Raw genomic sequence first — 26,556 nt, forward strand, 5'->3', positions numbered from 1 at the left:
TTTTTAAATACGCAAATATTCCTAATAAAGATTATTTTAAAAAACAGATTTTAGCAGATTGACTAATCATCTAAAATTTTTGGAAGAATTAAATTGGTTTAGCAGAATTACTAAAATTATTCTTTAGAAGACACACACCAAAGGAGTCAAATTAATATATGAAAGAAAGTTTATTTATCTATTTATGTATCTGCCTTGGTCTAGAAAAGACTAAAGATGGCTTAAAAGGGGATCATACTAATGTTTTGGAAAACATTCAAAATCTTAAATATATTACTCTCCCCAAAAGTTAGCTGCTTCCAAGCTTGACTTAATATTTTGCATGTTTTCTCTCCGTTGTTTTGTAAATATATTTGCTTCTCCTTTCTGTAATCGACGTCTGGCAGCTGATTTTTGCTGTTTTGTCAACTGACGTTTCACCTTCTGTTTCACCAATTCCTAGAAAGATTTCGTGAATTAGTATTACTGATTACTGAACATTTTAATAAGGAGACAATATTCAATAAAACAAAGATTTACATTTTTAATATTTTTCATATTTGTTAACAAGCATGAATTTCTTAAATTCCAAACACTGACAGTACCATATGAACCAGCAACAAAATAAACCACAAATTAATGGTTATAAAATAGAAGAAATTAAATTCCTAATAGAAATACAGATTATAGCAAAAAGTAGTAGTCACAATTCTTTGAATAACAAACCACAACAGTGCCACCTAGTGTCCATGAGGAAAACTGAAAACAAAAACAAAAAAAATTTACCCAACAAGATAAAAAACTGCTTGTTCCTCTGCTTTTGAGGTAAAAGTAGGCATGGCTTTGTAGTAGAAAATTATGTTTGAAAGCATTCACTACTGGCCAAAATTTATCCAAGAGTGCCTTCATAACTTCAGGTGTAGAGACGACCTGATGGCAGCAGTTACATGGTAAAGTCTTCACACAGTTTCTGGGAGATGTAGAATGTTTTCTCAGTGAATAATCATAACTTCAAATTATTTCTTATTAAGATCCAGGCTGCCAATGTCACTTACAAGATGAATAAAAGTTTGAATATTCTGCTCCCAATAATCTTTTCTTCCTCTGAAGCACTACAGCCTGTTATTTAATTGTATATACCCTTGTACCACCCTACTTATTTCCTAAAAAAGAAATAAACACTGCAAGCATTGAAGGAAAGGTCTCTTGTTAATATGCCCTACACTCTGCTAGGCACAAAGAAACATTTATTAAAACCTGTCAAGTTAAAAAAAAATTAAAGAATAATTAATCCGAGGTAAAAATGGCCTAACTAGTCGGCTTATGTTTCTTGAATTGCACATGTGTATTATAAAACTTGGACCAGATGAGTTAAAAGCAGACTTTGCATTTTTACATAGTTAAGCAGACTACATTCAATTAACAGGCTTTAACAAGTCATCCTTCTTGATTTTAGTCTACTGATTCCCAATGGGAAAAAAGGTTAAGAAAATAAACAGATGGAACATTCAGTTTTCAATTCCCTGCAGAGGCTGATATCCCATGAGATGTAGTTCCCCAAACCCAGTAAGGCAGGAGACTTAGAAGGAACTGGTACCTCAGAAGTTTCAGAACTGAAAGCTGTAGGACTGGCTGAAAAGTTTAGAACAAGTATGACTGGGCTCTAGCACCCCTCCCTATCCTAGGAAGAAGACAGGTAATTATCATAGCCTACTCACCCCAGCAAGAGACCAGAACCCTGAATGACAAAAACATCTTAACTACAACAAAGATAAGAGAGCAATACTTTCAAAATTCTGAAGGAAAATCATTTCCAAACTACAACTCGAACACTTAAAACTCCCAATCCAGTGTGAGAACAGGATAAAAAGACATTTTTAGCAATAAAAAGTACTGCTTCTACCATTCACTCAAATAATTACTGGAATCAATACTGCCAAATAGAGATGGAACTAGAAAAGAGGCAACCAAACAAATAGGAAAGGAGAGATCATCCCAGGAAGACAACAGTAGAGCATGTACCACACTTAAAACCAGAGGAATTCAGAGGCCTCTAGAATATTTTCAAGAAAAAAAAAAAAAAAATCAATTTCTTTTCTAAATATTCTGTGTGAATTTCCCCTTGGTTCTTCACTTTGATGAGACCACAGGATAATCATATCAAGAAGCTCAAGAAAGTAAGGAAATAATGGATTATTATGCATGCTCCTCCTTCTAATCCAGGACAATTTATGAATCCTACAAGGTTAATTTTTTTCATGTTAAAAAAAAGTGGAAGGGGTGCCTGGGTGGCTCAGTAGGTTAAGTATCCAACTGTTGATTTCAGCTCAGGTCATGATCTCATGGTTCAGGAGTTTGAGCCCTGCATCTGGCTCCATGCAACAGTGTAGAGCCTGCTTAAGATTCTTTCTCCCTCTCTCTCTCTCTCTCATTCTCTCTCTCAAAAAAAAAAAAAAAAAAAAAAGGCAGGAGAAAAATCTCATTTAGTATTTATTTTTTAAAAAATACTTGTGTATTATTTCAGGGAGTACATAAAAAATTAAACAAAAATCATGCATTTTGTTGATTCTGTTGTTTGGTTGTTGTGGGCCATATGTTTATTAAAAAGCAATATACCTAAATGTTTAATAAGAATTTGTTACATATTAGAAAGAACAGGGTTCACAGGTGGCAACTTTGCCAATAAATAGAGAACGACAGAAGTATTTATATGAAGAAAACATCTTACAATTACAGTTTCAAAGAAGAGAGAAAATCTTTTACCATATAGGAAAATAATCATCAAATTAACAGAGGTAAAAAAATAAAGTTTCTTTTCTTTTTCTTTTTTTTTTTTTATTAAAAAAAAATTTTTTTTAACGTTTATTTATTTTTGAGACAGAGAGAGACAGAGCATGAACGGGGGAGGGTCAGAGAGAGAGGGAGACACAGAATATGAAACAGGCTCCAGGCTCTGAGCTGTCAGCACAGAGCCCGACGTGGGGCCCGAACTCACGGACCGCGAGATCGTGACCTGAGCCGAAGTCGGCCGCTCAACCGACTGAGCCACCCAGGCGCCCCATAAAGTTTCTTTTCTTATGACTTTTTAACAAAATGAAATGTGACCTCAAGGAAAAAAGGGTGACCAAATTTTCAAAAGAATGTAGAGTTAAGATCATCAATTTGTTTCCAATGATTAGAGGGAAATCTTTTTGATCAAGCTGGCTGAAGAGATCTTTTTCCTCTTAGAAGCCAAATTTGTATTTTATAATGCTATTCATTATAGGTTTGACCCCATTTTAAACTTTAAGTTCCTATTAGCTATAAAGGAAATGAGGTAAAGTCAAGACTTACAGACAATGTCAGTGTCATCTTTTATATACAAAAGACAGCATAACTTAGCATAAGTTAGTAATCTAAATTTTTCTTTATATGTGGTTGCCAATTTTATGCCACTGTAATTGTATAAAAGCACTTATGTTTGGAATCTGAGAAATCAAAGAAAAGAGTGTAAATAAAACTCAAGTATAGAAAATATCAAAGCCAAGGGTGGACAGACAATCATAAAGTGTGAGAAATTCTTAATAAAGACAGGTTGATAATACTTAAAGGGAAATTTTTATCTTTTAATATAATTAATAGATGTTTCAAAAATTCCAAACATTTATAGTTTTCATCTAGAATATCAAGTAAATTATAAGCTCAGCAGAAAAGAGTATATAAAAATCAATACATTTATAGAATTTCACTTTTATTTTGGTCTCACAACTCTGAATGTTCATATTATCAAGAAAGTTCCTAGAACCATTAAAAATGTGTTATGTTATAGAATACAGTATGTTCTTTTTAGCCTATCTTTTATAATTCTGATTTAATTTTGTAAATATCCCGTATTATATCCATAGGACACACATTTTAACTTACTGGACAATATATATGAATTTGGAAATCATAAGTTCAGTAAAAACAAAATTCTTTTATTTTGAATTCATATTCCACATAATTTTATTTCTTCCTGTTTTTTTTTTCTAAATTTTTTAATGTTCCCTTTTATTTTTTAAATTTTAACTCCATTTATTTTTGAGAGTGAGTGTGAGAGAGAGTGAGCAGGGGAGGGGCAGAGAGAGAGGGAGAAACAATGTCAAGCAGGCACCATGCTGTCAGCAGAGTCTGATGCAGAGCTCGAACTCAAAAACCATGAGATCATGACCTGAGCCGAAACCAAGAGTCAGATGCTTAACCTACTGAGCCACCCAGGTGCCTCTTTTAATGTTTATTTTTGACAGAGAGAGAGAGATAGGAGAGCACTAATGGGAGAGGGGCACAGAGAAAGGGAGAGAGAGAATCCAAAGCAGCCTCTGAGCTATCAGCGCAAACCTGATGTGGGGCTTGAACACATGAACTGTGATATCATGACCTCAGCTGAAGTAGGATGCTCAGTCAACTGAGCCATCCAGGTGCCCCTATTGCCGCCTTTCTAACTTCTAAATTGATTTTCTTCTTTTGTTTATATTAAATGAAGTTATCACTAAAAACTGGTTTTAAGGGTATGCAGCTTAATGGCTTTAAGTACAAGGGAAGTCCCCAATACACCAAGTATGTAATTTTATCTCTTTCCTTAAAATCTACAAAGGAAATAAACTGATTCTTCCTCTTGGGCAGCCTGGAGAGTATGGCAGGCAGTAAAATCCAGGAGCTGGACTATTTGTGTTCACTATCCAGCACAGAAAATGTCTCTTAAGAAATTCTTTTGAACCTTGCTGCTAAATGTCTAACAAAACCTTTAGGTCAAAAATTTTTATTTACCTATTTTTCTCCTTCAAAATTTAGTGAAGCTGGCACATCTTCACACTGTAGCTGCATTGCTGTCACTAGCTGGGTAATCTTGAGCAAAGTCATGTAACCTATCTGGGCCTCAATTTCCTCATTGTTAAAATGCAAGGACTAGACCATATCTGAGTATCTACAATCCAACCAAGGTAGTGACCTAATCAACATTTGGAAAATGTTGAATGAATAGTTACCGGAGGAATTGTTGAACAGCTTAAAACACTGCCCACAGAAGTAACACTCAGAGTTCTTGTTCTGTACTGTTTAGTATCTTCCATACTTTCTTCATCTCTAAAATTAAAACAAAGTCACAAATTACCTAATTTTGTATAGTTAATTATGTGTCATTTATACTTATCCTTACATAATAAAATATCGTTATATTTAAAATTTCTGTGAAGGTAAAACTCACACATTTCACAATTCAGCCCAATATATTAATAATTTCCATTTTTCAGCATTCTAATAGTCACCATCAAAACTGCAAAACGTTAGAATGTTTCAGCCATCAAAATTTGTTACCACTTCCCCAGAATTTATATCTCTTTTCCGCTAATCTCTTGTTCTTTCATTGAACTTTACACATATCTGCCTCTTACATTTAAATTCTTAGAACACTTCCCTGCCATCTCCTAAACAACAAAAGATGTAATGGGACCAGAGGCAGTATTCTTAATCTGTATCATCTGCCCTGCTAAGGGAGAAAAACTGCAATGATGGAAACAAACTTGTTTTACACATTGCTCAAAGTTTTAATATATACAAAGTTTAAGACACTCAGACCATATTAACACCGAACAGTCAATATTTTTCAGCAACATCTCTTATCTTATGTTTCTACTCTGAATAATAAAAATCTTGCCCAACATGTGTTTATTTATTTTTTTTTTTATTTATTTTTTTTTTTTAATTTTTTTTTTCAACGTTTATTTATTTTTGGGACAGAGAGAGACAGAGCATGAACGGGGGAGGGGCAGAGAGGGAGACACAGAATCGGAAACAGGCTCCAGGCTCTGGGCCATCAGCCCAGAGCCCGACGCGGGGCTCGAACTCACGGACCGCGAGATCGTGACCTGGCTGAAGTCGGACGCTTAACCGACTGCGCCACCCAGGCGCCCCAACAACATGTGTTTAAAGAGAACAAGTTATTCTGTGCTAAGACTCTTTAACCTCTGTAGATTTTCTTCAATTACTTAAAATCCTCAGTCCCTGCCACTCTTGATTTTAACTTATAATTTTAATTTTACAAATTTATTATTTGAGTTGTAATTGCCCCGAGACTCCAGATACAGTTTTACAGAAAAGGCACAAAATTTTCATGTTTTGTTTCACGATAAAACTCTAAAGACAGCCTTAGGATGTACTGAGAAATGCCTAATAAATGTACTATTGATATAGTTTTGTCTTATTACTATTTTGAAATAATTAAAACTCCTTTCATGATTCAGGATAAACTATTCCAAATATAAAAATTAAATTTTTTATCTTTTGCTAAGTCCAGGCTGCTAATTCATTAATATTTGCAAGAAAAAAAAAAAAAAAAAACTCTTAGAAAAAAAAATATATAATGTTAAATAATTTTAACTATACATGAACAAATATTGATAGAAGGTTCAAAGTACCAGAGAAAATTCACTGTAAGTAAATATCTTAAGAGAGCACATTTACTACATGTTCACCGGACTACATATAAACCAAACACATATACAACTACAAAAATATATGAATATTCGCACATCTAGAACTTGACCAATTTACCAATTATTGTAAATAATTCTTTTAAAGTAATCAGTTTGCATTTTTAAGGCAGAACTGTTTAAAAACGAATCAATAAATTGCCGAGGATTAGGTCCATTGTAGAAGGTAATCTAAATTTTAACAATAAAAGGGTTATTTGCTTTCTCATTTTTTAAACATAATGGGACAGAATACAGCTCTGTTATATCATTTGAAAAACAAGAACAAAAATGCCACTCATTTATCAGAATTGAAGAAAGTATAGGTCTCCACATTAAAGTAAAAAAAATAAATCAATCAACAGAAATCTATACCTGAAAGACCTGAATTCTTTGTTTACTGACGACAAGGCAATCAGATGAGGGCATGCATCTTCATAGTCTTCAGAGCTCATGGGGATTCCTCCTTGACCTGGTTTACCATTTTGCCTAGTGTCATTTTCAATTTTGTCTGTCTCCTCAGAACATTCAGTTACAGAATTGTTGTCAATAACTTGACCTTTTATTTCTTCTAAAGCTTGACTGAATTCAGGTAATTCAAAATTTTGTGCATCAGCACTCTCCTCTGACGAATCCTCTCCCTTTATTTGTTCAAGGTGTCCAGATGATATGCAACAGTAGTCAGCGGATTCATCTGCAGACTTCTGATCACTTTGATTTTTTGATTTATGAAACTTTGCTTTTTCTGACAACTCTTCATCAGAAGGTGAGAATTCAGATCCGTCTTCTGTTTCAGTATTTTCATCATCTGGACCTAATGGATGAAGCAATTCATCATCTGTCTGCATTTCCTTTGTGTAGCCGCTGGCAGAAACCTCTACATCAAGAGAGTCCTCCCTCCTAGAAAAAAGAATGACAAACATTAGGAAAAAATCTACCTGACATGGGTAAGTATTTATTATTCTGATAAATTATAATTCTGAAATGAGTTTAATAGTTAACGTATTTTAAAGATTTTTCTTTGCCTAAAATGTAATACTTAGTTAAATATACAAATGTAAAAGATACATTTTTGTTGTCACTTAAGAACAAAATGACTACGGGGATGACTGCCTGGCTCATTTGGTTAAGAGTCCGAATTTTGGTTTTGGCTCAGGTCACAATCTCAAGGTTTATGAGATCGAGCCCTGGATTGGGCTGTGCTTACAGTACAGAGCCTGATTGGGATTCTCTCTCCTTCTCTCTCTGCTCCTCCTTAGTTGGCATGTGTGTGCGCACATGCAAAGACTGACTATTAAAAGCAACAAATATTAGCAGAAAGGTTACAGAAACTTCAGTTGATAATGATTTAATAAATTGACTTTAATGGGCGCTAAAGATTTCTTCTTTGAAGTTCTATCATCCCAAAGCACAAAAGTGTCATAATTAAGAATATAAAATAAATGAAAAAGTTTTGCTTTGAAAATTTACATATAGGGGCGCCTGGGTGGCGCAGTCGGTTAAGCGTCCGACTTCAGCCAGGTCACGATCTCGCGGTCCGTGAGTTCGAGCCCCGCGTCAGGCTCTGGGCTGATGGCTCAGAGCCTGGAGCCTGTTTCCGATTCTGTGTCTCCCTCTCTCTGCCCCTCCCCCGTTCATGCTCTGTCTCTCTCTGTCCCAAAAATAAATAAATGTTGAAAAAAAAAAAATTAAAAAAAAAAAAAAAGAAAATTTACATATAATTATGTTCCATGAATCAAGTAAATATAGCTTCTGTTCTGTATAAAGGAAAAACATAAACTCCAATATGAATAAAAGTTCATGAATTTATAAGAAACTAAATGTGTTACTCCCCTAAAATTCACAAACATAGCCTTAATAGACCAAAGGCACAAAGGCAGGATTTTCTAGTTTTTAAGTTTCATTTATACACTAGACAGCAATGATACTCAACAATGATTATGTGTCAATGGTTACTATTTGGAAATTTTTTAGATGAAACTGTTAAACTTTTCAGAACTAAGTAAATCAAGTATTATTTATTTATTTTTATTTTAGAGAGAGGCAGAGAGGGAGAGGGAGGGAGGGAGGGACAGAGGGAGACAGGGAGGGGGAAAGGTAGGAGAGAGACAGAGAGTCAGAGAGTCAGAGAGAGAGAAAGAGACAGAGAGAGACAGAGAGAGCGAGAGAGAGAAAGAGAGAGAATCCTAAGCAGGCTCCATGCTGAGGTCTATCCTACGACCTTGGGATGATGACCTGAGCCAAAATCGAGTTGGATGCTCAACTGACTGAGCCATCCAGGTGCCCCAATAAATCATATATTTAAACAGTTTTTATTATTTTAAACAAAGCAGAGTACAAACCTGATATCACTAAAAGTTGGGTAAAGCTCACTTTCATAGCTGAAATGTTTCATGAAGAAATCTCTAATGCATTTAACATCTCTGTCAAAATACCTGCAAAAGGAAGAATCATTTTTGATATAGCCTTTGTTGCTCATGTTTTTCTTCATTAGCCAATGACAATATACTTATTAATGATATTGCTAATCATTATATGAAAAAAGATGTTACTCACAAGAAAGAAAAGAGACAAATCAGATGCCAGTGTGTTTGAAAAACAAAAACAAAACAAAAAAGCAGAGGAACTAATGGAAAATATAAGCTTTCAAAGGCATATGGTCCCTATAGTTAGAAAACTAGAGGCCTTCCCATACTGTAATAGACATACTAAGAGAAAATAACATGCATCTGAATCTCAGAAAAAAAAGACTGGGTCTGCAGTTAGGGGCAGGTTTCCACTTTTCCTCTTTAGTCTCCAGCCTGTCTGGTTATACTTCTCATCAGCTATACCCACTAGAACCCCATCTACAAAAGCTTAAAGATGAAACAGATTAGTGACACATAAGAAAAAGTTTGGGGACCATTAAATTATGTTTATATACCTTTATTATCCATTAGCTAATTTGCAAGAACATCCAAAAGAGATAAATAATGCTGTGGCTTATAAACAATGATCTGAAGACACGCTAATCTGGACCAACGGTAGAAGGACCTATATCAGGTTGCTTTTTTAGGCCACCATAAAGCAGTGGGAACAGATTAAATTCTCTAGGTTTCTAGATAAGGGAGAATTAAGAAACAGGGTCACAGAGAATTCACTATCTGCTTGAATATTAATATTTCAGAGAAAAGTCTGGAAACAGATAACGGTCCTAATCTTTCCTAATTTTAGGGCACCCAGGGAAAAACCTCAGTAAATTAAAAATTATCTTTTTATTTATGTCTATGTTTCATCTAATTAGACAAACTCTCAAAATCTTCAAAAGCAGACCTAGGTCTTATTTATAATTATTTATTAATTAATTTACATCTTAATTTCTGCTACATAGTACAACTCTGTTACCCTAGTACTTCTCCATTAAATAGCAAGTTAAATCATACTGTTTCCCTACAGAATAATGCAGCTTACACGTTGAATATCACAATTTGTCATCGTTTCCTTCTCTACTTCTGGTGGTTCCTGAATATTCTTTCATTGTGTGACTGTTACCCCACAGTAATAAAAATGGTGATGAGTCATCATCCAAAGATATGTTAAACACTCAAACACCAGGTGTTAATCTATTAATATTTTTTGGTTAAAAATATTCTTTAAATTTATATTTAAATGACATCTTTTTCTGGAGTAAGTATAGACATTTTCTTACGAAAATCTGTAGGAAGAAAAGTTTGAACACAAACTGGTTTGAGTTCAAACTTTCCAAGAATTCATACACTCTTATTTGTAAATGATAGCGATTGTTATCTTCAGGAGAAAGGAGAAGTTTCTCATAACTTGGAAAGGAAGGTAAAAAATATTCAGCTTTGATTACAATCAATTACATCACGAAATACAAAGTAAAATATTGTCATACTTCATAACTTTGCTGGCTTACATGGTTAAGTAATGTGAAGAGTAAGATTACCACAGTATATAAAGAGATTATGCCTTATGTTAGGGATGAGGTTTTACATGAGTTTTTTTCTAATAATAAAATAAAAACTAAAAATGATAGGAGAGATATTCTTGGTCTGGTAACTGAGCCCACCTCAAGATCATAATTTTTACTAAGGCCATCATGATTATAAAATTATGCTTGGTGAAACACTCTTGGAGGCAACTATGGAGCAGAGAGAGGATGGGGTCCTAGGGTTCCCTTCTCTATGTCCCTACTTCTGGGCAGACTTTGTTTTAAAAATTGGGCTTCCACGTAAAAGTCTGTTTGAATAAAAGTTTGCTTAACTTTCCACCTAAGAAAGTTTGACTTTCAGAAGTCTGTCCGATTACACAAGTAATTCAAATTCTTTTGATGGTTTATAAAGCAGGCAGTTTCTTCAGATTTCCCATGTACAGCAAAAACTTAATGACTAGGTTTTAACAACTGGATCAAAGTGCATTTTCCCCCCTTTAAAATACTGAGGAATAAGATAGGTTCTCTTAGGGGGGGAAATCCTAGTTTGTATCCTTTAATAAAAGAACAAATTTTTAGACCATCAACATCAGTCACTTCAAACCAGTTATTGACCCAAATCATGGTATTACAAAGTTAAATAAATTAAGAAAAAAATGACTGCATCACACGTAAACACACCCATATCCAGAATCACTTTTAGCATATACCATTCAGCATTGTGATGAGAAGTTGAAACCATCTGTGGAAAATCAATCATGGTGATGTGGTCATCTTTATCCAAAATGAGATTGAATTCATTGAAATCTCCATGAATCAGTCCATGATTTGCAAGTTTGACAATTAGGTCCATAGCTTCATCATATACAGATGCAGGGTCTTCAACATGGTGTATCTGACATCTGAAAGTGTGAAAACAGGTTATTTATATTCATTTATGATTTTCATGAAAGCAGGCATGCGTATTATTTTTTCCATTTCTTAACTCCCTATCAGCTTTCTCTTCATTTCTATTAGCACACAGACAAGATGTAACAGCTCCCACATATTAAAAAAAAAAAAAAAAAAAAGCCACACCCTGTCTCAACTCTATATTCTCTTTCTACTACATACTTTCATGGATAATTACAGCCCAACTCCTCTACATGTACTTACTTCATTTTTTCCCTCCCATTCTAATGAACTCATTTGAAACAGGTTTTCATCTACCTCATTTGAATGCAATAGGTAGAGTCAAAACTACCAATGATTTCCATGTTGCTAAATCCAGTGGTCAATTCAGACTTCATCATATGCGGTCTCTCAGTTAACCTCTTCCCCTCCCCCACCCCCGCCCCGCACCCCTGCTGAAATGCTTCCTTCACTTGACTCTTGGTACACCAACTCTTCAGGCTGTACTCTTTCCATGTTTATCATTCCTTCTCAGTCTTTTTCACTAGTTCTTCATCTTTCCCCAAACGTTTAAACTTTGGAGCTCAAAGGTTAATACTAGGAGCCTTTATTTAGAATAATTCTTGGTGATCTCATTTAGGCTGTTGGCTTTAAACACCTCAATCTATACTTCTCTGAACTCCAAGGCATCTCAAACTTAAGCATGTCCCATACTGAACCTCTGATTCTATCCCATCCTCTAACTCCAAGCTGCTCTTCCTGCAGTCTTTCTCATTTCTGTAAATGACAACTTTGTACCTCCAATTAATTTGTTATTCAGGCCCAAAATCTTGGTGTTATCCTTGACTTTCCCTTTCTTCATATTGATATCCAATCCCTAACAAATCGTGTTGGTTCTACCCGCAAAACATACTCAGAATCTAACCACTTTTTATCACCTTCACATCCACAACTCTGATCTAAACAACCATCATCTCTTGACTGGATTATTGCAATAATTTCCTAGCTTTTCTTCCTAATTCTGTCCTTGTCACCTTTCAATCTATTCTCAAAACAAAAGCCACAGCGATTCTATTAAAACATTAGTCACATCATGTCTCTTCTCAGTTCAAATTCCTCCAATGGATTCCTATCCAAAACAAAATAAAAAAGCCTTGTACTATTGCTACAATGACGACACTGCAATATATAAACATATGAAATCAACATGCTGTACAATTTACATTTGTATGTCAAATGTACTAAAAAAGAAACTAAAAGTTCCTTGCAATTGCCTACAAACCTTAAATGATCTAGTCTCCTGTTGCCTCTCTGATCTCATCACTTTTTATCTCTGCCCTCATCCACTCAACTCCAGCCACACTAGCCTCCTCACTGCTTCCTGAACATGCAGGCATGCTCCAATCCCAGGATTTATGTACTTTGCTGGTGCCTCTGTCTGGATCTCTTAGATATCTGCATGGTTTTCTCTCTCACTTATTTTAGGATTATGCTCAAAAATACTTTATCAATGAGACTCTTCCTGACCATTTCATGTAAAATAGCAGTTTCCTCCACTCACCTCAGTACTCCCTGTCCCTTTACATACTTTATTTTTATCTATAACATTTTCTACCATCTGATAATCATGTATTTCCTTGTTTAGCTATTTACTGCATGTCTCTTTCTATCAGAACATAAACTCTATGAAGGCAGAGATTTTGTTTTGTTCACTGGTAGGCCTACTAAAACAGTGCTTGGTATATACTAGATTACTAATAAATACATGCTGAATAAATTACAGAGATTACAAAATTCATACTATCAGAACAAAATTGAATTTTTAATTTGCATGTGAGACTATTGCTTTGTGGTAATTTCTAACCTTCCAGAAGCAATATTTCATTTAATTAAAAATATTTTTTGAAAACTAAACCTTACATTTATTTATTAGAATCCATAGTTTCAAGAATAATAAATACTTACAGAGGATAGCCACTTACGAGTTCCATTACCACTGCGTGGCGATTATAATCAATCGGTTTTGGGACTGGAAATTTCCTCTCATACAATGCCTAAAATATAGCAAAATAGGTATAAACTAAAGAAGAGGTCATTAATATTTAGGGTAAAATAAAAGTAAACATACCTGCCCACAACTAGAAGAAACATACAAGATTTTACAAAATTACACGTGATTATTTATGGCTTATTCACAGCACAAAATGAGCTACACATAAAATAAAATTTTAAACCAGTTAACAATTCACTTTTTCACCAAATGCTAATTTACTGAACATTTACTAAATATTATACATGGTGCTAGGGTTACAGAAATGAATGTAAAAAAGCCTGTCCCCAAGAAGCCTATAATCTCCTAGGATATACCCTCTTCATTTTATTAATTTTTTTATTATACTTATTATTTTTTAATCTTTATTTTAATTAGGCTCCATGTCCAATGTGGGGCTTGAACTCATGATCAACAGTCACACTCTTTACCAACTGAGCCAGCCAGGCACCCCAGGATATATCCTCCTATTTTTTTACATTTCTGCCATCAATTGGGAGTGTGCTTAAAAATTCAAATGGAAATAAACTGTGAGTGAGGAAATACTCTTGTCTTCCGGCAGATTAGAAAATGAAATATCCCAAAAGATCAGGTATTGTAGCTTACAGAGCATTGACCTTTTTCTTCAGACCACAATATACAATGTAAATTATGTAACAAATATACACAGTAGTAGTCTGAGTCATATTACTTCAGATCATCCATAAATCCATCTTTTCTTAACTTCTTATGCTTAACTTCTTCTACCTTTTGCTTACAAAGTCCTGTTATTACTTCCTCCAAAATAGGTTTATGCTCTCTGCAATTTGGAATGTTACCATTTGAAAGTAGGCCTTTGTTATTTATACCTGATTGCTCTAACAGTGGTTCTAGCTCTTGCCACCATAACTAACCTTTATTTTGGGTACCAATACCAAACTAAAATACTTAGGTCAATGCTCCATTCAGAAAAATCTACAATGTTTATAAATATTGATTTCAGTCTCAACAACTTTTCCTAGTTTTCAGAACTCTCTTTAATCCACATATCAGGTCCTAGTTTTCCCAATACTCTTTTTAAAAAATATATATATTATATGTATATAATATATTTATATTATAAACATAACATATATAATAAGTTTATGTAATATTTATATTACACACAATATATTACATATATAATATACACATATATAATATATAATGTAAATATATACTACATATAATATATACATGTCTATATTTATAATATAAATATAGACACATACATAATATATATTATATATACAATATGTATTATATATGATATACATGTATATAATGTACATATATAATGATCATTTATTTTTGAAAGAGAGACAGAGACAGAGGGTGAGCAGGGGAGGGGCAGAGAGAGAGAGAGAGAGAGACAAAGAATCTGAAGCAAGCTCCAGGCTCTGAGCTGTCAGCACAGAGCTCCTTTGCAAAGAACACTGTCTTACTATCTTATCCTTAGAGACAAATCATATGCATGCTTCATGACTCTACTCAACTCCTACTTGCTTTATGAAACCTCTTTCATCAACTATTCTACTTTACAGAAGTTTCTCTAAGCTTAACATATAATTTAATTTTTAAATGTTTCTTTATGTATATTTGTGTTATATTCCCAACTTATAGATGCTTGACTTCATTACTTATTCCTTTGGTAGCCACACCTTCAGCCCACTCTATGCCAGGTACTTAATACAGTGTGGTAGGCATACAATTCATACTCCGTACATATTTATGAATAGGGCTAATTTCATAAAGCATTTATTTCCTATCTTCCTTGCTGAGGAACTGAATTCCACTCCCCAAAGATTTTTGTTTGTTTGGCTTTGAAGATTTTTTTCAGTACAAGTAGTTCTGAACATGCTTTGGCAGCTCAATAGCATATAACCTTAACTACTGTCATAATGGTCTAGCTCTTGCACTATGGCTTACTCCCTAATCTTATTTTATCTAATTAAATTTAATCTTACTCCTTCCTAGGAAAAAAGAGAATAAATTTAAGGAGCAACTGATGCACAGTCTGCTTCTATTCTAGTATCTTCATATAAACATCTGAGAAAACACCTAATACAGTTTTAGGAAAATGTGTAATAATCTCTACCAAACTGCTTATTTACTGAATATTATAAGATACAAACCATTAGTATATAAGACAAGAAACACATAACATGTATGGTATCAGTATCAGTTATTTACACTGTCTTCAGAATTCTTCCCCCATAACTACTAAAAATTTAAGCACATGAATTAACCTACTCAACACCAAAATGCAACTTCCAAAACTTTCATTTACAAATCACATACTATAGCATTATGTATGTAAATTATGTACATATGTATGTATGTACTTTTAGTAAACTCCATACCCAATGTGGGGCTCAAACTCATAACCCGGAAATCAAGAGTTGCATGCTCTTTTGACTGAGCCAGCTAGTGCCCCGAGGGTGACTTTTAATAATGTAAAATTTTAAAAAGTGAAGTTAAGTAGTAACAAATAAATACTACTGGAGAATAATAAAAATACAGTATTATTTTCTGTTTAATTTAAATGTTATCGAAGATATATACTTTGATTATTAAAGAAACTTAACAAATATATTCTGAACTTAATTTTGAAGTTAAAAGATGAAAACCTAAAGATTTTTACCATTCCTAATATGCATGCAAATTTGTACATCAACATTTCTTCTCCATTAAGTGAAGGAAAGGTACTAGTCAACTTAGCTGAGACACTAAGGTTTCTACAGATAATCACTAGAGGTAATTCCCTGGGGTTTTCAGCTGGAGACAAACATATGCATATTTATGTATACTAAATAGATACATATTCACACACACACTTTTGTGAGGCAATTACATCACTAATTACTTAAAGCTATTTGTTAATTTGCATTGTAATACCTTATTAATACTGTAGAATACTTGTTGCCTTTATGCATTAATAACGATTAAAAATGCCTTCACATAGAAAAAAAAATCACCAGAAAAACAAATAACAAAAATAACTAACAGTTAAAAATAAGTGTAATGACTGGGACTGGGGGTAGAGAAATGTGGGGAAAATAGACTGGTAAATGTCACTACGTCCTTTCAGTTACATGTATTATTTGGTTAAGAGACATAAAATTATTTACAAAATACCTTCATATAAGCAAATTCTTTCATGGCAGAGAGACGAGATAAATAAAGCCAAGACATGTTATGCCTGTGTTTATGATAATCACGCTTGTTTTTCAGATTTCGAAAGGAGGTTCTTCCCAGCCTATGAAGCTTTAATGCAAATTGCTGCCCTTCTTCATTTGCAACAACGTAAATATCTAGAGCCAAGATGTAAAAAAGAGCATTATTATACTTTCATTCCAAAAAGTTCACTTGTAATTTCCTAATTTTGATTTTATTTACATCAATTATATCTTTCCTAATAACCACGAATACTTACTACTCAGCAAAATTATTTTAACTGCAATCCAAAATAAAATGACATGTATTAATATCTACTACAAAAGAAAAGAGGGATGTTGTGTGTCAAAGGTTATTACTTCCAAAGGTGCTCAACACTCAATTCAATTTAGTGGGAAAAACGTAATTGTCTTTTAGCATCCTACATGTATAAGAAGCAATTTAATATCTTCTTTTTCAACAACACAAAGTTCAATTCTTTAACTGCTTCAATAAATAATATTCAGTTGTTAGAATATAATCCTATAGTAATCAGAATGGAGATATTCCCCTAAGTATTCCAATTATCAATAAAAGTCGATATTTGTTAATACTGACATTTAAAACATGTCCTAATTATTCATAAGGATTTTAATTATTACACATCAACAAACTATCTCTCACATTGGCAGGATTATAAACTGGCATAAACTTTTGAAGGGAAATCTGATAATATCAAAAATTTAAATGTACTAACTTTTGTGCTAATAATTCAATTTCTAAGACTGTATTTACAAATTTATTTGTACATGTGCACAGAGGCATGTGTACAAGGGTGTCTACCACATCATTACCTACAAAAGAAAAGGTGAAGTAACATAAATGTCCATAACAGCTGGGACTGGTAAATTCAATTACAGAGCACTCATACCATGTAATACTCTACATAACTATGAGAAAGATCTATCTGTTAACATGAAATGATATCAGAAATGCATTCAGGGACACCTGGCTGGCTCAGTCAGTATGGTATGGGACTCTTGATCTCGGGGTTGTAAGTTTGAGTCCCACATTGGGTGTAGAGATTACTTAAAAATAAAATCTTAAAAAAAAAAAAAAAAACCAAATCAAATGAATCAAATGGAAAAAAATCAAGTAATGTTTGCTTTTACCTGTGATTAAAAAGATATATATGTGTATATATACATATTTTCAGTGCATTATATACTATTATTTACATAGACTATTCCAAGAAGGATATATAAGACAGCAGTCAACAGTAACAGCTTTCAAAAGTATGACAACAGATGGAGACCTGGTTAGGATAAAGTTTTACTTTTTATTTTACTTTCTTTTGTACTATCTATGACTTATACAGTGAAGTTCTTATAAACAAAAAAATGTTATTTTTTAAATGAAAAAATTGGACATAAGAGGCAGCCTATCTAAAAAGAGGTGTTAAATTACCTCATTTTACACATTTCTCTCTCTCTCTCTCTCTCTCTCTCACACACACACACACACACACACACACACACACACTGCTGTATTTAGCAATCTTGCATTATGTATTTGTTCAATGCTATTTTAGAATGCTTTTTTCTGTGTTCTACACATACTTAATTTTGCCATATTTCTGCGGTAGAAAAATGTGTTGTAGCTTTTAGTCACTGTTTTCTAATACTTCCTTGTGTTACATATTTTAACTGTTACAAATGTCCATTTATAACATATAAAAGAACAAATAATATATTTGTCAAAGATGTCAGTTATTAGCAGAAAATGAATTCTTGGTATAACTGAATTTTCAATGAGAGACTTATGAAAAACAATAACCTACCAAACTAAGAGTAATTTCATCAAATTTACTGCTTCCAACTAACTTTTCAATTCACTGCTTAGCTGAAAAAAATGGAAAAATTTAAAAGATATGTTTTCTCAGGGCACCTGGGTGGTTCAGTTGGATAAGTGTCTGACTCTTGGTTTTGGTCCAGGTCATGATCTCATACTTTGGTTCATGGGATGCAGCACCACATCAGGCTCTGTGCTAACAATGGCAGAGTCTGCTTGGGATTTTCTCTTTCACTCTTTCTCTGGCCCTCCCCCTGCTCATGCTGGCAGGCGCACTCTCTCAAAATAAATAAATAAACATTAGAAAAAAAAAAAGATAATGCTTTCTCAAAGAGAAATATAAAGAGAAACTAAAGCAAAGAAAATGAGTTCAGTAGTACTGTTAGCACTTACCAGATTCTTTGCCAACACCTATCTGGTTTCCAACAGATTCAACTACCTGTCTAGAAGAAAGTGTTTTCAAAGCTAGGTAATCATATCCTGCATTTGTCAACCGATAGCCCTGGACAGCTAGACAAAATAAAATGAGAAAGACTGTATTTTAGTTACATCGCACAATCAAGTCACATTAATTCAAGTCATGAGAAGAATTTAAACAGTAAGAAGTCTTAGCTGAAAAGATTAGCTTACCCAGTCCTATGAGTTTGGCATTTCTTCCTATAATTTGTATTTTCTCTCTAGAGAGGTGTTACTCAAAGCGTAACTCACAGACTGACACCAGTCTATATATACTACTAGTTTGTGATAAGACACAGAAACTGAATGAAGTGGTTAAGTTCAGTATTTTTTAAATCACTTTCACCAAGCTTTTTTTTTTATGTCTTTAGCTCCAATAAGGAATTTGTGCCTGTATTTTATCAGTTTTTAAATTTCATTTTTTAGTAATTACTTTTTAACTGTTATTTTATAATAAAGTATGGCTCCATGGCAGGTTGAAAGAAACAAACTCATTCCTCACCATGGATAATTTGAGAGTTAATGCTCTAGAGTCTTGTGGCAAATTTTCCAAAGATTGTGGCAACAATTATCTCTATCCTATTTGCTCTTCTGCAATTGGAATTTGTTATGAGGAGATAGAGACTATTTCTTTACTCTGTTTATCTGGGTGGGTCCTGTGACTACTCTAATAAAACATGGTAAAAGTATATGGGTTTTCGGGTCTAGATAGAGTGCTTTGCTGTTCTCGCAACTTTGATTTTCTACCTTTTTAAATGCCTGCTCTGCAAATAAAATAAAATAAAATAAAATAAAATAAAATAAAATAAAATAAAATGACTGCTCTGGGGAAAGCCAGTTATATGAAAAATCACAAATGGTGCCACAAATACTTACTTTTGGTACGCTCCCAAGCTATGAGTTTATGTTTCACTAATTCTCTTAAAACTTTATTACAGCCACCATGTTTAAGGCTGGCTATAGAAGCAACCAAACTGCAGGGAACTATTTCATGGTTCTTCATGCCCATTTCAACCTGAAATTAAAGGAATTATATGCAATCATAATCAACACAGAGCTACTATCAAAACCTTACTAAGAAGTTAACTTCTCCTTCAAATTTCTCTGATCATGCAGTTCCCCAACCAATTGGAGACATAAGTGATACCTTCTCTGGACATATATTAAATCATAATTTGATATATAATCACTGATATTCATATTCTGCCTCTATACTAAACTATACAGGTAAAAACTGTGAGTGCTTAACAATTACTGACATGTGGCAAATATTAAGATATTTGTTGACATCTAAATGTTTATCTGTAAAAACTATAGGTAGTCCAGATATTTATTAAAAAGGTATTTAACATGAAAGTACCATGCAGGAATAGTGGAAGATAGAAAAATATACACAAATAACTCTCAACTCTTTGGAGAATTTATTATCTAATAGTATAAATAAGAACCGATACATCTAATTTTATTAGAAGGCAAGAAACAGTAAGTGCTAAAAAAGAAGTGGCTCAGGGATGAACAAAAATAATTCTAGCTGAGGGAATAGTTTCAGGAAGAAGTGGCACTTGAGACTGACTGTGAGATGCAGAAAAACAGACAAAGTACACAAGGGAATATCAGAGAAAGACAAAAGATTTGGACATGGCACATATATAAGGCAGTACAGAGCACAACAACAGCTAGTACAGTGGTAGCTCAGATGTGATATTGAGTTCATGAAAGGAAGGCTGTAAAATGCTTTTAAGTAAACATAAAAAGCCTTGAAATGCAGACCAAAGAGTTTCAGATTTCTTTTTGAGAAACAATGGACCCCCTTGAAGGGTTTACATATGGGTGATATACGAACAGAGATTTTTTAAGGACACTAATCAAGTTCTGGGAGGTCCTTCAAACAAAGATGTTTAAGGTAAAGTGGAAAGATACATCTATACTCAGTAATGAAGTCACAATTAACGGAAAAAAATTGTCAATTATTTGATAGAGGTAACAGATAAAGCTGCCAAGTGGATGTGATCATCAAGTAAGAGATAATCGAAGACAAAGGAGGGTTGAGAGACAGAATTTGGGGGGAAGTTCACATTAAAGGTAAGGGTAGCCAGTCAAAGTAGGGTTATTGATGTAGAAGGCTCCTGAGAAGTAAAGGAAGAGAGAGTCAAGGAAAGGTGGCCACTGATAGCAAAGTTGGTAAGACTCAACTGAGACTGAAATATTCTATTTAATGAGTAGGTCATTTCTTGGTGAGCCTTAAAGAAGAGTTTAAAATATCACAGAAGTCAAGTTTTGGAAGATAAATCTGGCACTGTTTTGATGTCCCAATCAAAACCTCGTACCTTAACTCATTTTCCGTGCTTTGTTCCATCTCTCCTAGTCTCTAACATTCTTTCTCTTGACTCCCCTATTTCTGTCAGAGGCATTAAGGATTAAGTGAACACGCTGGTGAAGCAAAGAAGGAAGGTTATCTACCAGAAGTGACAGATGTATAGAGAAAGTACAGCTGAATTAAATAATCTATGGGAAGAGAAACGTGTCTTCCAAACTTCATAATGAATTTGCATTTGACAGTTTAATCCTTAAGTATTGCCTATTTAAGCAAAAGATAGTATCTTCTAAAAAAAAGTCATTGTTTTATTCTGGGAATGCCTAATCTATGTGTTGCTGATATTTGTGCCTTAAGACTATGACCAGTAAAATCAGTTTTTGTCACTTCCCTGTTTAAAACATTCAGTGGACTACGCCATTTACCGAAGGCATCGATGCGCCCCATCCCAAACGTGCACAAAGTCTCTATTCTATTATTCTCGTTATCATCTCCGTAGCACTTAATATCTGATACTATCCTCCTTATTTATTTATTTATTTATTCGTTTACTCGATGATCTGTCACCCTTGTCTCGTACCCCGGTGAATTCCCTAAGATTGTCACTAAAAACCAGATAAATAAGCGTTGAGTGAATGAAACTGAATAAATGCTATGTAAGTGAATCTGGGGGTGAGGAACTCAGTGCTATCAATTCTCAAGAGTCTTAAAACTTGCTCGGGTGGTGGGAAGCCGAGCGTTCAGAGGCTTTCCAGGCCACAGAGATGCAAGTGTGGCTCTGGAGTACAAGACGGGAGCAGAAAGGAAGGAAATGATTAGAAGACGGGCCTCTGCTCTGTTTTAGGGGAGACGAAATCTTCCGACCAAAAGCTTCTGAAAAACCCAACTGTCGGGTCTTTTCCCCGTGCCCAGTCTGGGTCTCTTTGGAGGGCCTACAGCGTGCTCGGCTGAGAGCAGAGTTCGAGGAGCAGAGAAGAACCGCGGTGGGAAAGGACAGGGGACAGGGAGAAACGGCGAACTTCTTACCGCGGTCAGAACCCTGAAGTCATCCCGGCTCATGTAACGTAACTTGGCCACATTCACTCGCCCCATGGCGGCCCAAGATCAAGCCACAAGTCTTCCTCACAACAGACGCGGAGCACAAGGTAAGCCCATACACCAACCTCGCTCAAGCCTCTCCACCGCCGCCGCCGGAGGGTTCGCGCATGCGCTTATCCTTCCTGAAGGTCCTTGTTAATAAATAGAAGAACTAATCTGGCGTGGGAAAATGAAATGCCTTCTGAGTTTTATGATGCATATAGTATGGGTCAGTGCAGAGTATTTTTTGTATAGCGACTTTTTCATGTAAACTAACGGACTTTAAAAATTCTCTACAGTATTTCCTTTTATTTTTCATATCTGTCAGGATTGGCTGCCTAAAGGACGCCATCTGTCTGTAAGAACAGAATGGCAACTTAACGGGAGGAGCAAATTTTACCCACAAACAGCAATTCCTCCTTTAGGCAAAGTGAGTTCCAATAAGGGTGGATGGAAAATGAACCCAAGCGCGCTTAAAAGTAACAATAGTAATTATACAGACATGCCTCCCCTAACAGGACCTGCTGAGAAAAGAGGAAGGCGTGGCTAAAGTGAGAACTACGTTGCGTTTGCTCAGTATTGGTTTTAGGTTGGTGCTCGAGACTCGGGAGTGCGCTTGCGCCTGGCGGGGGTAGAGTTTAGGCTGTGTGGAACGCAGGCTGTCTTGGTCGCTTCTCCCGCGCATTTCCAGAGAAAGTGGGCCATTTTGACAGGTGGTAACGAATCTCCGAGGATGTTTATCCAAGGCCAAGGAGTAATTTTAGGGCTTTAGGAGAGCCACCCACACTGACCCTGGAACTTTCTACGTCAACAAAAATGATAACCGGAGCAGGACCTTAAACAACTTGCACCTCAGAGGGTGGGTACTCTACCTTCCCTACTAAAGCAACAGGGGTAACAAAACTTGTGTGATATTGTTTGTGTTTATATCTCCTTTCATGAACTACAGTTTAAACCTATTTTGGTATCCCTGTCACGCATTAAGATGTGGGTGCTACATATGGCCACGAAGGACTGTGGCCTATTTCAGCTTTGACTCCATTCCCAGTCACTGCTGTTTAGCCTCTCTCTGGATTTGAGTCTTATAACTTTGCAAGTAAACTTTGGAGTCCATTTTTTACAGAGTCCCCTTTTTCCTGCTGGGGTTCCACGGGCCAATGTGTCCATTTTCCAACTCTCCAAGGCCTTAGTGAGTATGTTGCTTTGTCCAAACACAGAGTTAGCCTTTTCATAAAACATGCACTGCTGTTCGAAGACAAGCAGTTGAATGTGTGCTTTCATTCCAGTCAGAATAGTTAATAGTCTGAAACCATAGAATACAGGCAGCAGAGCAGTCCTCTGTCCCCTCTACACCACAACCTTTGGCTTCTTTTTTCACTTGAATGCAGTAAGTCTTTGATTAACCATGCTCAACTAATGGAAACCTCCATTGAAATGGAATTTTTCTTTCTGTACTTCACATAAAAATGAAAAGTTTTTTAAATAAACCAAATGACTAACCAAATGAGCAAGAGTGAGATGGGAAACACAAGTCGTTTGGTGGCTATTCCTAATCCAACATTTTAGCAGACATTGCTAATCTATTACGGCACAAGCCTTATGTTACTTCTCAACTCTGCCCCAGACAGCCACCACTAGTTGACTGGATTTGGCTCCACTTGCTGCCCTGGTTCTTGGGTAGTCCTTGGGGTTGAGCACACTGAGGCTAAATCTCTTCTACTTTCAATATTAAAATATGTTTTTAATATAATCATCTTAATCAGACCCTGGAAGAGTAAAAGTGATGCAAGTACTGTTCAATATTCTGTTCTCTATTGTACCATGCTTAGTAATGACAAACAAAAAATATACAGTATTCTGTCTTCACTCATTTACCATTTATGAAATGTATATGCCAGAATTTTTGCTTGGTCCTGGGGAAAGAATCCCAGACCATAAGCCTTGGGGTGGAAGGAGATGAATAAAAAATAAGAGAATAGTGTGACAGAGAGGTATGAAAAGGATTTAGCACATCATTATTACCTATGCCCATATCTCACCACTATGCCCCCTCTTCCCTCTGCCCCCCTCCCCTCCGGTACCCAGAGTTTGTCCTAACAAGCTGCAGGGCATCTTGACTGTCTATGGACAAAAGTTCAGACTTGTTAGATTAATTCAGACTTCTTAGGCTGGCAGTCACCATCTTCTACAATCTGTATCACTGCTTACTTGCAAGTAGCATATACTCTTAACTAATTGAACTGCTTTGTTTTCTCTTGTACAATTACCTTGATTTCCTGTCTCACTGCCTTTTCCATTCATCTGTAATGCTCACCGTCCCACCTATTTTTTCATCTTCTTTCTAGTTACTACATATGTAAATCTGACCTATCAGTCTTAATACACTACACATCCCATGAAGCTTTTCTTTTTATTATCTCTATATTATTTTTCTAGGGTTGCTGTAATAGGCATAAATTTGGTAGTTTAAAACCAGAGAAATTTTGTCTTTTACAGTAATGAACCATGCTCCCTCCAGAGGCTCTAAGGGGCAATCTGTTTTTTGCCTCTTTCAGCTTTTGTCGCCATTTGGTGCCGACTGGCATTTCTTGGCTTATAGTTGCATCACTCCATCTCTGCCTCTGTAGTCACATTGCGTCCTCCATTTCTGTGTGTTTCCCTCTGTTGCTACCTTACAAAAATACATGTCATTGCATTTAGGGCCCTTTCAGATCTTTAATCACATCTGCAAAGGTTTTTTTTTTTGTTTGTTTGTTTTGTTTTTGTTTTTCCCTAGAGGATAACTTCATAGATTCTAGGGATTAGAACATGTATATCTTTTTTGGGGGGCATGGTCATTATTCAACCTATCATAACTTCAAAGACAAGTGAACTCTTCCTCCTTTAATCTTCTGTAGCTCTTTATCTTTAATGATCCTGGCCACTTTTTAATGACCCCCCCTTAGCTAGAAATTAGATTAACTGGACAAAATTTGAAACAAAGAGATTGAATAAAAAGTTTAGAGTCAAGGAAAATAAAAATGATATATTTATGTTTAAGATATTATACTCAATGTCAGAAAAAATTGTGATAGACTTTACTGCACATGGGCTATAGTGCCATATATGTTTGGGTATTGGAACTATCAGTGGTAGGAAAACACATAGTATGGGATATATGGATATGTGGAATTTATGGAAAATTCCAATGAGAAACTCACAGGTGGACTTGAAGGGTTCTGGAGCATGGCATAATATGCATCAGAGATATATATAAATTTTGAAAAGCAGCTTTGTGCATATGCAGATATCCCTGAGAGAGATGGAGTGCCTGACATTGAGATACTATGTGATATTGTACGCACAACTGTCCTTCACAAACTGATTTGTTGGTCAGCCATGTTATAAGTTTGGGCAAGCTCAGCAACAGTCCATTATAGGGTTAAAGTGGTTCATTCAGGAGTGAACACAAGCAACACCAGAGGGCACAAATAAGCTGCATGACCAGGTAGTCTGGATTCCCCTGCCCAAGTGCCTCTCCCTCAGCTCATGCCTCAGTAGGTGATCCCTTAAGATCAACTAGTGAAGGAAAAATAAGGCCACATTTGGTTCATGTATGAATTGGTTTGATATTGTTGAACCATAGCCCTAATTGGGTGGCCATAAAAGCTAAGTAAGAGGATATCTTCCTAATGGTCAGAGCCTTGGGAGATGCATCTGGTACTCCACTTTGTTTAGCAAGAGAAATAATCCAAGGTTAGAATACACATGGATTGAGGAATAGTGGTGATTAGCCTGGCTGGTTGGTCAATGGCCTGGAAAGGACAAAAATTGTTAGATTGGGGATAAGGAATTCTGAGATAGAGGCATAAGAATGGGCATATTAGAGTAGACAAGAAGGGTGAAGATCTTTGGATTGCGTAGTAACACCCTCCAGAAAGCATCTAACACAGAAGAGGCACTGAACAACCAGGTGGACTAAAACCATGTCTTGTTGTTGACAGCCAGCCTCTGTCATTGCAACCTGCCACCACAGTGAAGTCACTATTGGTAAACAAATGAATTAGTGAAGGTAGCAGTGATGGAGGAGGCTAAGCATGGGCTTAACAACACGGACTCTAAATTACGAAGGCTAAAATGGCTACTGCTGTTCCTGAATACCCAATCCACATTCAGACACCAATGCTGAGTATAATGCCATCCCTTGAAGAGACTCATCAGTCACTTGGTATCAGAATGACTACATTGGGCCCCTTCTACCATAAAAGGGCCAGAGACACAGATTCCTCATAGATATATATTATGGTCATAGGTTTGCTTTTCCTGTCTGCAGAGCCTCAGCTTGCACCAGTATCATAAGGCTTACAGA

The 26,556-nt window shown here is 35.3% G+C and overlaps 1 protein-coding gene and 1 long non-coding RNA gene across 3 annotated transcripts in view; one reads left to right on the forward strand and one right to left on the reverse strand.

Annotated features, from left to right (window-relative positions):
- Nucleotides 1-151: 151 nt before the first annotated feature.
- Nucleotides 152-22,339, reverse strand: RIOK2 (RIO kinase 2). Of its 2 annotated transcripts, none has more exons than XM_045499286.1 (10): nucleotides 22,158-22,339; nucleotides 19,694-19,832; nucleotides 18,755-18,871; nucleotides 16,493-16,668; nucleotides 13,252-13,340; nucleotides 11,106-11,297; nucleotides 8,807-8,899; nucleotides 6,840-7,364; nucleotides 4,983-5,079; nucleotides 152-438 (listed from the first exon to the last, which is right to left on the reverse strand). In XM_045499286.1, exons 1-10 carry the CDS (start codon nucleotides 22,221-22,223, stop codon nucleotides 274-276), a joined length of 1,659 nt encoding a protein of 552 aa, XP_045355242.1. In that variant the 5' UTR covers nucleotides 22,224-22,339; the 3' UTR covers nucleotides 152-273. The 2 variants fall into 2 exon arrangements, with proteins under 2 accessions (XP_045355242.1, XP_045355232.1); XM_045499276.1 differs by having other exon boundaries at nucleotides 18,755-18,895; nucleotides 22,158-22,328.
- A 109-nt stretch (nucleotides 22,340-22,448) lies between these two features.
- Nucleotides 22,449-26,556, forward strand: part of LOC123608861 — a 165,715-nt gene continuing 161,607 nt past the window's right edge. The window contains exon 1 of the long non-coding RNA XR_006717477.1: nucleotides 22,449-23,067. This is a non-coding gene — a long non-coding RNA (uncharacterized LOC123608861). The remainder of the gene's footprint in view (nucleotides 23,068-26,556) is intronic.

Source organism: Leopardus geoffroyi, chromosome A1, assembly GCF_018350155.1.
Source record: "Leopardus geoffroyi isolate Oge1 chromosome A1, O.geoffroyi_Oge1_pat1.0, whole genome shotgun sequence".
NCBI classification, from domain to species: Eukaryota; Metazoa; Chordata; class Mammalia; order Carnivora; family Felidae; genus Leopardus; species Leopardus geoffroyi.

Excerpts from the sequence above, each read along its gene's own strand:
- RIOK2 (XM_045499276.1), bottom strand. The coding sequence starts at position 22,223 with ATGGGGCGAGTGAATGTGGCCAAGTTACGTTACATGAGCCGGGATGAC. Across the intron at positions 18,896-19,693 it reads AGCTTGGGAGCGTACCAAAA|TCTTTCTCATTTTATTTTGT; the intron begins GTAAGTATTTGT and ends ACTAAAATACAG. Across the intron at positions 439-4,982 it reads GCTGTTCAACAATTCCTCCG|GAATTGGTGAAACAGAAGGT; the intron begins GTAACTATTCAT and ends AAATCTTTCTAG.